The 12,040-nt window shown below is 43.6% G+C and overlaps 1 protein-coding gene across 7 annotated transcripts in view; it reads right to left on the bottom strand.

Moving 5' to 3' along the window:
- The window catches only part of INPP5A (inositol polyphosphate-5-phosphatase A), a 215,471-nt gene that overhangs the window by 10,612 nt on the left and 192,819 nt on the right, over window positions 1-12,040 (bottom strand). For 4 of the 7 annotated variants that reach the window (XM_085888374.1, XM_085888406.1, XM_085888361.1 and 1 more), the window contains 4 exons: window positions 8,497-8,608; window positions 7,605-7,694; window positions 2,499-2,561; window positions 2,317-2,402 (listed from right to left, as the gene is read on the bottom strand). In XM_085888374.1, the coding sequence (XP_085744500.1) occupies window positions 2,334-2,402; window positions 2,499-2,561; window positions 7,605-7,694; window positions 8,497-8,608 (334 nt within the window). In that variant the 3' untranslated portion in view covers window positions 2,317-2,333. The remainder of the gene's footprint in view (window positions 1-2,316; window positions 2,403-2,498; window positions 2,562-7,604; window positions 7,695-8,496; window positions 8,609-12,040) is intronic. The other 3 variants (XM_085888369.1, XM_085888389.1, XM_085888383.1) reach the window with 3 other exon arrangements.

The raw sequence follows: 12,040 nt of genomic DNA on the forward strand, positions 1-12,040 counted from the left end.
GTGTGTGCGCGCGCGTGCGTGCGTGCGCGCGCACGCACGTCGCTCTGTCTCCCTCTCTCTCTCCCGCAATGAATTGCAACGTTTGGTGAGGTGTCGCTCTCCCCACCTCCTCCTTAGCTCCCCACCTTCATCCTCTCTGCCTCCCTTCACCACGATCACTCTACACCTCTCTCTCTCTATCCTTTACCCCCCCCCCCACTTTGTTGTCCCCGTCAGCGAAGCGATGAGTTGTATTTGCTAGTCAGCAATACTATCAGTAACCAATTCCTTTTTGTGATGTATCACAATACCTAACCTGGCATCTCCCTCAACATCATTGGCATCTCCCTCGATGAGGATTAAAATGTTAAATATGAGTCAGCTGTGAGTCAACGGACAAGGCCTGCTGCTCTCACATCACAGACGGGTCACAATCCCGTGGTGATCTGCTGGAGGAAGGTGAAAAAAAACAAATGAAGATGTTCAACCTCAAGAATGCCATCATCATTGATAGTCTCCTCCATCACGGTTCCTTATTTGGCATTATCTGCTATTGTAAGTGTGTATGGAAGCAGTTAGTTTTATCCTGATTGTCCCCCATACTTCTGGGTCAGGACTTTAAGTGAGTTCAGACCACATGCGGTGATGTATGATTTGCGTGTTCCTTGTGCGTGGAACATGCTGCGGGTGAGGGCGTGGCATCATTGAGCAGCAAATCTATACTGTTTGGTGAAGAGATCATAGTGTGGTGGTATTTTGAGATTGTGGACAAGTGGTGTCACATTTGTATGCTTCACTGAGTCCCATCCTATTGTGTGGACTGTATGAGTAGTTTGTACTGTATGGGTATATCCACCATTTCTCCAGCTTGGCTGTATTCCTAAGCTGTGGACATACCCAGACAGGACACACCACTTTCGATTGGATTTCTGGTACCAAGTTTGGCTGGAAGAGCCTCTTTTTATAGAATCCCTTCAAAAGTTAAAGTTTTGAATGACCTCAACTGATTTTTTATAATTTAGTTCTATGATTGAGACTGGGATCAGCAGAAAGGACCATTTAGAGGTTTTGATTGTATTATTTTCTTTTTCTCCAGTTTCAATGATCAATGAAAATGTCATCGTTGAGTGAAGACCAAAAGGGATAAAAGTTGAGGAATATGAAAGGATGTCCTAGACTCCTTGAGGTATGCACACTCGCCGCAAAGCTGTTTGACCTGGGTTCAAATCTCGGCCCAGCTATAAAATGTCATCCCGTTGTTTCACAGGCAGCGCGATTCATGATTGTGCGTGCGTCCTTTGGATGGACATTAAACTAGCATTCCGTCTGCCAGCATTAGTTGGTGGACTTTCAAGATCCCACGGTGTCCTTCGTGAAGAGAAGGTGAGCTTTTGCCAGCACCCTGAACAAATCACAAATTCCTGTCCTGATTACTTAGTCGAGTGTCAGGCTTGGCCAGCTGGTTCGTGGAAGATGAGCCAAAACCTTCCCCCGGCCAATCCCACAAAGCGCGGGGATAATTGTGGCCATTGAAGAAGAGAAAAAGTTGAAGAATATCAACTAATTCTGGTGTTATAATTTTGAGAGATTTTAGAACCAAATTTCCTGAGATATAAAACTTTTTGAGCTGCCCATTTAAATGACACCAGTCCTGTTTCATAAGCCTTTAAAACCAAGTAATTTTACATGGGACACCATAAGTGTGTGTGTGTGTGTGTGTGTGTGTGTGTGTGTGTGTGTGTGTGTGTGTGTGTGTGTGTGTGTGTGTGCGCGCGCGCGCGCGCCTCTCGTTCTCTCTTTTTCTGTCTCTCTCTCCCCCCTTGATATGAAGTGTTGGAGTGTGCTGTGGTCCTCAACAACTGTGCGAGTTTGATGTTGTGAAGTAGAATGCAAATGACTTTACCAGATAATATTTAGTCTCTGTTAATAATTGAAATTTCCATTGGATGTGGTATGCCTTGATACCTGCATGATACATTTTACGACCATGCATTATTTTACTCCTAAATAAGTCAAAGGTTAACAAACTACTGGTTCTGTCTGGGAAAAAAAATAAATTAATGAATGAATGAATGCATAAATAAATAAATAAATAAATGATCCACTAAGTCGATACATTTTTACACTGGCATTTCCCATCCCCAAAATATCAGTTTGTGGCTATTTCATTGGGAATATCACTGCATTGGATTTTCTTATTTCAAAAATTGAAACCATTTGATCAATCAATTGCAGATCTCAAAAAGAAAAAAACTGTTTTGGGATAGCATACATTTGATATTTAAAAGTAGATTTGGTAAAATAAATAAAAAAATAAAAGAAGAGGTGCACAATTACCGACATTAAGATGAGCATCATTGCATGGTGCAGCAAGGCTGTTGCTTAGCAGCTTCTCGGACCAAATGGAAGGTCAATAACACAGGCTGTGGGTGTTGGAATGTTTACAGTCAGTTTGCTTTGAAATAAAGAAATGTTTCATGATAGAGAGTTCTAATTTACACCTGAGGAATGAAACCCACCTTATGGTCCCCCATGCAGACATTTGCACCCAAATGGTTGTATAAAGGTCTGGAAGTCTCAGTCTGCACACAGGAAGATGTCATGAAAAAGAGCAAAGTTGTGAGAACAGTTAAGAGGAATTCAGATGAACTTTTACATGAGTGATTTGAAGTGATGGAAGATTTAACAAAACAAAAAAAAAAAACAAGAGAAAAAGGTGTCAGTGTAGAGGAAGAAAGTAGCAAGCAAATAAATAAGGACAGGAAAATTGTATAATGACTGCACTTCAATGTTGTTTGGCTATTTACCTTAACGTAAAATTGATCTTTCAACTTAACATAAATATAGGTCCTTCTTTTATCAAAGTTATTGTCCAGAAAGCATCTCAAAATGCAAAGCCTGTCCGCATCTGCTTTGTACTCAAACTAAACTTGACGAAACAAACAACAACAAATAATTTTGCAGTTTTCCAATACAGGGGTCTAAGCTCATGGGGGAACTGTAAAAAAGTGCAAGATCAACAAAAAGATGGTGGGGTTGAAGGGAATGGATGGTCAAGGAACATATAAACAAAAACAAGAAAAACAAAGCTGGCCTTTTCATATAGGAACAAGAGCTAAAGTAGCTCTGTCGGATGTGCTGGACCGACAAGTCCGTTCTTTTACAAAGTAGACTCCTCTCAACGGAGAGCCACAAATGTGTCCATGGATTGATTTTCTTCCCTAAGAAGGGCTGACTAGCCTGACAAAATGGCTTATACAGCCGATTTAGGCTCAGTGATGCTGCGGTTAGCCATATATCAGCTGACTGCATTGGCCAGTGGGTTATTCTGATTACCACTGAATTGAGCTGGTATTCAAATATAAAACTGTCATTTTAATGAATTTCTCATGTGCTGCAGCACCCTCCAGCAACCAATGAAAATATTGTAAAAAAAAAAAAAAGTTACTTGAATGCTTCATCAAAAATGGTTTTCCATTTGTTATTGTATTTATCAAATTCCTTTTGGTGTCATTTTGTAACCTAAAAACCACGTTTAAATATGCTCACTGTAGTTCTCATCTTAGCATGTATCTGAAGAGCCGTTTTAATCGAGTCACAAGCTATTTGCCGTGCTTCGTGGCGCTCTCTGTCGTGATGATTACCTCCGCCACCAAAGGTGGATGGAGGTTATGTTTTCACCCCTGTGTTTGTCTGTTGTCTTTCTGTGAGCAGGATATCTCAGAGTTGTGGACAGTTGGGTGTGTGACACGGACAAATTGATTCGATTTTGGTGAAGATCCAAATCCGGATATGCGAATTTTAAAAAATGTTTTAAGTGATTCATTACCACTGAGAGATGGGGCCAAAAACGAAATACATCATGATATTTCAAAAAGTTGTGGACAAGTTATGACAAAACTTGGTGGATGAGTTGGGGAGGTGACAATAACAAGCCGATTATATTTTGATTAAGGTCAGGATGTAGATCCATATCAGTGGGATACAAAACATAAACTGTTCAGCCTGGCAGAGGTATTCACTCTACCGAATGCCATTCTAGTTTTGATGTACTCTTCACCATCTTAAACATCGTTATCAGAACCCTTCATAATCACCTCCTTATAATGTATAAAGTCCATCAGATATGGTCTGACAAGTCATCCTTCATCGTGTTCTCGCCAAATGGATGTGTGTGCACTTGTGGCGACAGCCCAGGAAGCTCGACAGCCCTGAATACATGGTTCCAAGAGTAAACAGTTCTAGCAGTTCCTCAATGGCGTGGGACACATTTTCCTGGCATGGCCTGGGTCCTCTCATTCCATTAGAAGGCAGGGTAGATGCAGCACGCGACATTACCGTCATGAGTGATCATCTGCATCCCACAATGCAGCATTTCCTTCATGTTGTGAGGGGTATCTTCCGATATGGCGTTGCTCTAGTTCACAAAGCATGTGTTGTCACTGGCTGGTTTGAGGAGCACATGAATGAAGTTACTCATCTTCCATAGCTCTCCCAATCGCCGGACCTCAATCCCATAGAGCATTTGTGGGACTGTCTGGAGAAGCGCCTTAGACAGCACTTTCTGCTACCATCAAAACGATATAAATTGGAGGACTTCCTTGTGGAAGAGTGGTGCTACATTCCTACAGAACAGTTCCAGACCCTTGCTGGCTCCATGCTACATCATATCCATGTGGTCCTGGATGCACACTGTCGCCCAACACCCGACTAATTGACATTCTGTTGGCATTTCCTGTTTTTTTGTCCACTACCTGAATGTGGATCGTATACTTTTCCAATTTACTCAAAATAATGCTGGGTCAAAAGGATTTCTCCTGGTCTGGAATGTATAGAATGCTCTGGAAATATCTTTGGAAATTGTCCCTTCCTCTTAATTTGAGTTTTCTCCATATTCTCATAATAAAGTTTGTTGAAAATTTGATGACAAAAGCTTAAATGGTAAAAAAAAAAACTCAAGGCCCGCACAGGCACGTGTGCACGCACGTGCACAAGCGCCCATACACGATTACAAAACTTTGTCTCCCGTTTTGTGGGGGACGGGCTAAAAACATGATGCAAGATCAAAGACTTCAAAATAGGTTGTGACAAGAAACTGCATTACAGTTCATTCTTGATAATGGAACGAGGGCTAACCGTCCTGTTAAGGTGATCTGGCTTAGCATAATTTTTGGCAATTTTTTATGATGAAGGTAGGTGGCCATTTTAGAAGAAGCTGAAAAAGAGCAAACAAAGAAGAGCAGACTGGACAGACATGCAAGTCTTGAATAATAAAGCAATAATGCAGGCTGCTGAAGGTGACATGGTGGGCCAGAACCTTTTCTACCTTAACAGGTGTTAAACTCACTTTTTAAAAGACAAGACCTGAAGGGAGAAGGGGTTTAAAAAAATAAAAAAACAGAAGAATAAAGTAGGTATCGAAGGGAAAATATTTCAGACCAGGAATATTTCAGCAAAAGTAGTTCAGGCTTTTTGCCACATTGAAAGCTGTGCTTGACCATGATGTTATTCATCATTATTGAAGGTACTTGAGCAGATGATGAGCATATTCAGAGACAGGAAAAGGCAAGTCTTCATTCTCCAATTTTTGGAGAATAAAGAGTTCTGAAAAAAAATAAATATCAGGCAAACCTGATGTTGGGCTGTGGCCTGCAAATGGATGGACACATTACAATGACCCAACATTTCCTTTAGTTGGATTTACTTTCCAGGTGAAGAGGTGATGGATGGGCTTGCTGTGATTGACAACACATACTTCAGTATACTAGAATGTTCCATAAAGTTGAGAGGTTATCTCATGAACTCATGAAAGAAATAGTAGATTGTTGAAGTACGAGTTCCAAGCAATGTTGCTATCTGCAGCCAAGCAAGACCAGTCTTTGCAAAAGGACAAAATAAAGGCCTGACTGTTTTGTCTTATTGAACTGCCAGAAGAATTGATGCTTGGCAGCTTTCTGAAGTTGATTGAGACAAAATCTTTAATAAGACATGGTCTCAATGGTTGATAGAAGTAAAAAAAAAAAAGGAGAAAAGACAGCTGAGATTCAAACCCAGGCTAAACCACTCAGAGATAAGTGTACATCGTTATATGCAAGTTCATCACAGGTAGGCAGCACGTCTGCAATTCTTTCAAGCATTACTCCATTGGAAAAAGGGCTATCAATGTGATTTATTTTTGTATTCGTAGTCAAGGCCCATGGACGAGCGAGAAAACAGGATGGATCAGGATGCAACATCATAAAAGGAACAGAAGAATGAGAAGGAGGAAATGCTAACAGCATGGCAGAGGGAGAAAATAGATGGAGACGGACACACAAGGGATGTGCGTAATGATGAGGGGTAGGGAAGACGTAAAGGGGTGGACAAAATGGACACAGAAGCAAAATTTTTGGATGGGGGTGAGGGTGTTTAACAAGTGTAAAAAGCAAGATCATGGTTTTAGATGTGGAATGAGTTGAGAAGGTGGTGAACAGCTGTCTTGGTTTAAAAAAAGCATGATACACACGCACAGTAAACCCTCAAATATTGCGTGCTCCAATATCGTGGCTTTCTACCAATCATGGGTAACCTATTGTGTTCTAATTTCGTTATCGCGGTGTTTAATTTCGACCAATCACGATTTTTGAGCTGAGATGAGTCATTGTTTGCATCTGCGTGTGTGATTACCTCTCATTACGAGCCTTTTCTTGTTTCTCGCGCACAGTTAGTTGCAGTAATCAGACAAGCATATGGGAACTAAGCTAAATTTAATAATGAATCGTCATCCAACAGAAAATGACATTGGAACATAATCTGGGAGACACACAACAATGATTCTGGATTTACTCGCACTTTGAGTGGACCAGTGTATGGGAGAAACCGTTGTGGATTTACCAACGTTTTCATGAGGCACATGGTTACTCAGACTTTGAGTGGACCGGTGTATTGGAGAAATCATTGTGGATATATCAATGTTTCCACGAGGAACCCAGGGCCGAAGGCTCCAGTTCAACCATGGCTCATGGAACTAATTGAGGTGAGGGGATTTATGCCGGAGCAGGTTTTTTTTTAATGCCAAAGAGATGGGATTATTTTGGAAGAGGATGCCATCTCATACCTTCCAGTCCAAGCAAAGAAGATCTGCTCTGGATCAAAGTGGCTAAGGATCGTTTTACCATTCTTCGATGTGGAAATGCAGCAGGTGCCTTCGTCATGCTCCTGATGATCCAACAGCCATCGCAAGTTCTACATCCACATCTTTCTAACCTCCACGCTTCCCCGTATAGCAGTATCATCATCATCATCTCTGAGCTAAGTCTTGTGTTTTCTATTTACGGCAGAGAACAGTACGAACAGCACGTAACATGTTTGCCCTCACCCATCTCGCTGTTTTGGAAAAAATTAAAAAGGCAGAAGTCTTGTGTTTTTGTTTAATTTAAACTGTATTTATTGTATTTACATGTTTATTTCAATGTTAATATTATATATATATATATATATATATATATATATATATATATATATATATATATATATATATACACACACACACACACACACACACACACACACACACACACACACACACACACACACACACACACACACACACACACACACACACACACATACACACACACACACACGTGGAGTGTGACGAGCACTCCGCCGATCCCCAGTGGATAGAGTCCACACCAAAGTGTCGTCTCCAACACAGAGGCCTCGGCCCGGTGACTCTGTCAAACAGACAAAGACAATATGGTCATCATCAGTTAAACATTCAACGGAGCCACCGATCCGGATTTCGGGCTTATTTGCCCTCATCAGGATGGTACACCGATAATTATCGAACCAATGATGATCATTGGTTCTAACCAGTATCAACCAATGATGATGATCAACCAATGATGATTTTTTTTTTCTCACCTGCACTTTTTTCATTTTTTTTGTTAATAAATTCATAAAGATGGAAAAAGTATTAAAAACAATGGACACATTATGCCCACTGTCTTTTATGTAAATTGTGTTTTGATAGTGTATAAATAATTCATTTTGAACATGAAAAATGAGGAAGAGAGATGATGGATTCTTCATTTTTAATATGGAGAACATGGCTGTGGGGAGTATCATTTGCTGGGGGTGCAGCTGTGCCACTGATGCAGTGCCCCCTGTAGGTCAGAGCAGGAATATATAATTTGGCCAGGATGCCAGCAATAGCTCGCCTACTCTTTGTGAAAGACACCATTGGATCTTTCACATCCACCAACTAATGGTGGCACTCAGACACATAGTTTAACGTCCATCTGAGGGATGGCAAACATTTTGATGAATCACACCGCATGCAAAATACAAGGATGACAATTTATACCTGGGCTGAGAATTTAACCCAAGCTTGGCAGCTCAGAGGTGAGTGTGCAGAACTCAAGGCAATTGGGTCAGCCCAATGAGTGGATTGTAAAGATGGCAAAAGTACATCAGAGAAAAAGTGAGGAGGGATAACAAATGAAAAATGTATCAGGTGGTGTAAAGGTGACATACTTCCAACAGCAGCTCTCGTGCACTTCTTGACATGAGAATGCGATCACACCAAGCAGGGCATCTTGTATTATTATAGCAACAACCTTCTCCTTGCTCTTCACTATATGGGTAGCTGAACTCCACAACAAAAAGAATAAAAAAAATTAAGTCATACAAACAAAATGTGAGCATGAAAAGAATGAAAACAACACAAAGTCAAATATCTCAGAACACATCTTGTTTTTTTATTTTTATTTTTTACATGAGTCCAGCTTCCATTTAAACTAGCGTGTTCACAGTGTTAAATGCAAGGATACACAAAGTTCATTGATACAGGAGGCAATTTGGCCCATAAACACTGTGCAACAAACATAAACCTTTTTTTGGATACTTTAGTTTATGGATATTTTTCCAACTGTTTTGTCATTTTTCCAAGGATATTGCCTTTGAGTTGAGCAGTGTGCGAAATATCAGCTTTCCAGCCCACCGAGAAGGTACTAAACATCAGTGAGTCTGAATGAGCGTATCAGTGGTTAAAAACCGAGAGCTTAATGAAATACATACATACATACATACATACATACATACATACATACATACATACATATATATATATATATATATATATATATATATATATATATATATATATATATATATATATATATATCTTCTTCTTCTTCTTCTTTCGGCTGCTCCCGTTAGGGGTCGCCACAGCGGATCATCCGTGTGATCCGCATAGTGATTTGGCACATGTTTTACGCCGGATGCCCTTCCTGATGCAACCCTGGTCGCCTCTTTCAACACAGGGATAAGGTACACCTATTTTAACCGGGGTATACACCGGCCCAGTACACTGGTACTCACTTTGCCGACCTCGGAAGGATGACAGGCTGAGTCAACATATATATATATATATATATATATATATATATATATATATATATATATATATATATATATATATATATTGTTACGGATTCGCGCCCGCCGGCGTGCTGACGGCCACGTAACTCGAATCGCGGCACGTCGCCCACCGGACGGACAATCCAGTCGTGACCCTCTCGGACTAACGCCGGGAACCAGTCACGGGTGGACCTTTCAGTCTCACCGCGATCGAGCCAATCAGCCCCCGCGTGGGATAGGGTTGCTCGCCAAATTCGACCTACCTAAGTACCCACGCGGAGGGTAGACCGGGCGATCGCACCTCGCCGCAGGTCGACTTCGGACACGGGCCACTTAAGCGACCCGTTCCGTACTATCGGGATAACCGAGCGGTGTTATCGTCGACCTCGACGGTTCGATTAATTATCGGGCGTATTCAGCCCACTACCAACCCTTTACGTGAAGCAAGATGAGGATTCAATGAAGGAAATGACGAAGCGAAGCGGGAAACAGTTCAACACAAAGCACATTTATTCGCGACGAACGGAAAGCACACATATTCAATTCCACCAAAAGCACACAGAAAAGAAAAAAAACACAATGCAATTTACACAAAAAGCAAATGCGACAATGCAGATCGAATACCGATTACACGAGCACACGGCAACACTTATACAATTTTACTTCACAGACGGCGCCGACAACACATACCCAAAACCAAGGAAAGAATACCCTCAAGGATGAGGCGGGCCTGAGGCCGAGACCGGGTCGGGCCTACCCGTCTGGTGATGAGACGCGGAGCGGCGATGGTGCCTCAACTCCGCGGGCCTCGCGGGCAGTGTCTGGTAGGGGGTGGGAAAGGGGCCCCCTTGGTCGCACTATCTCAGCGCGGGGGGAAACAGGAGGGGGTTGCTGATGCTCGGGGTATAGAGGATTTTTATTGTCCCGCGACGAGCGTCTCCACCTCGGCCAGGTCGCGCTGTCGGCCTCCCTGGGGTGCAGCTCCCTGCACGACGCGAGCACCCCCTCGTCTGCCCTCGCCGCCTCTCCACAGCTCCGTCCCCTCTGCTCCGACTCCAACGCACACGACGACCAGCTCCTTCTTGCCAACTCCACCGCCCGCGAAGTCTTAACTCTCTGTTTCCGACTCTCCTACTCTCCTACTCTCCGCCTCTCGACTCTCCGACTCCTTTTCTGACTGACGAACACGGTCCTTTTATCCGCCCCGTAGCTTCGCCCTCTCATCTTTGACCCCCTCCCTTCGACCTTTCACCTCGCTCCCCATTGGCCCGAGAAAAAGTGGGCGTGAAGGCTTTTTGATCCATAAATTTGCATATATCGATCGCCCTGGGGGCGGGGCCAATTCGCCCCTCGCTCACCGATTGGACGGCAAAAAGTGGGCGTGTGTCGTTTTTGATCCGTTTTTGAAGCACAAAATCCGTGATTTTGTACACGCTGTTCGGCGCGCGCCCTGCACGAGTCCAACACCGGTACCCACAGCGGGGCAAGAACGGTGGCGATGCGACGGTTGCGAGGTGTGACGGGAAGGTCGTGGCGGTTGTGGTGAAGCGGCGTTGTGGTTGGTGGTTGATGTTGTGGTTGTGGTGGTAATCATGGCGGTTGGTCCAAAATAAAGATAGCAAAAGAAAAATGGCTATCCTGAAGAGTCGCAGCACGCATAAATGACATGTATTCCCACTAGACAACGGGTTTGGGCCTAACTACACATGTACTTACCGAGATACCTCACCTAAGGGACCTGAATGGTGGTTTGCGAATTTGGTAACCACAACACTACCCCCTCCCCTTTTTACAGACTCGTCCCGAGTCGTCAAATTTTCGTGTGCCATCATGTGTAGTTTTCCCCTAGTACATTTTACCTACGGATCCCTGAGTGCGACATTCATGGTATTCGTGTCCCCAAAATAAATAACCTGAGGGCTGCGTAACCACCTAAACAAACTCACTCACACGGACGACTTAAATAAAATTGCCGGCGCTAAGACAGACATGCCGGGGGCGCACTCATATGTACAGTACATCTTAACCTTAACTTACAAATTTTACACTAAACCATGGCCCAGGATCAATGAACTCTGCAAAAGAAAAGCAGTTAGCAGGGAGCCAGGCTGCCCACATGCAGTCTCTGGCTCAAACAATGCAGGTGACAGGGAATGTGGCTGGCTGCTCACACGCAGTCCAAGGCCTTCCCTTTTGAACTGAACGCAGTGAACCACAACGGTGCATGGGCTGCACAAACGCAGTCTCTGTGCCAGCTCAAGTGGCACACGCAATGAGCACAACGAATGGATGGATGAACACAAACACGGTGCACGGGCCGCCACTGCAGGCCCGTGTTGTAGCTGCCAACAGGGCAGTTCTCGCAGCTTGCAAACTGTTGCCTTGATCCTGGCGCACATGGAAATGAACAGGGGGGGCAAAGCAAAAATTGAACGGGGCTGGTGAACGTGGGCAGTGGGCATGGCATGGCAAAGGTGAGCAGGCAAACACAGCCCGCAGAAGAAGGCCGCTGCAGGCAAACACAGCGGGCAGATGAACTGGCCGGCACAGGCCTTGAAGAAAAACAGCCAGCAGATGAACTGGCCGGCACAGGCCTTGACGCAAAACACGGCCAGCCGATGGCACAGGCCTTGCAGCACAGCAGCTGCAGACGATCCAG

Source organism: Eptatretus burgeri, chromosome 1, assembly GCF_056783735.1.
Source record: "Eptatretus burgeri isolate ZD-2024b chromosome 1, Ebu_testis_v1, whole genome shotgun sequence".
Classification (NCBI taxonomy): Eukaryota; Metazoa; Chordata; class Myxini; order Myxiniformes; family Myxinidae; genus Eptatretus; species Eptatretus burgeri.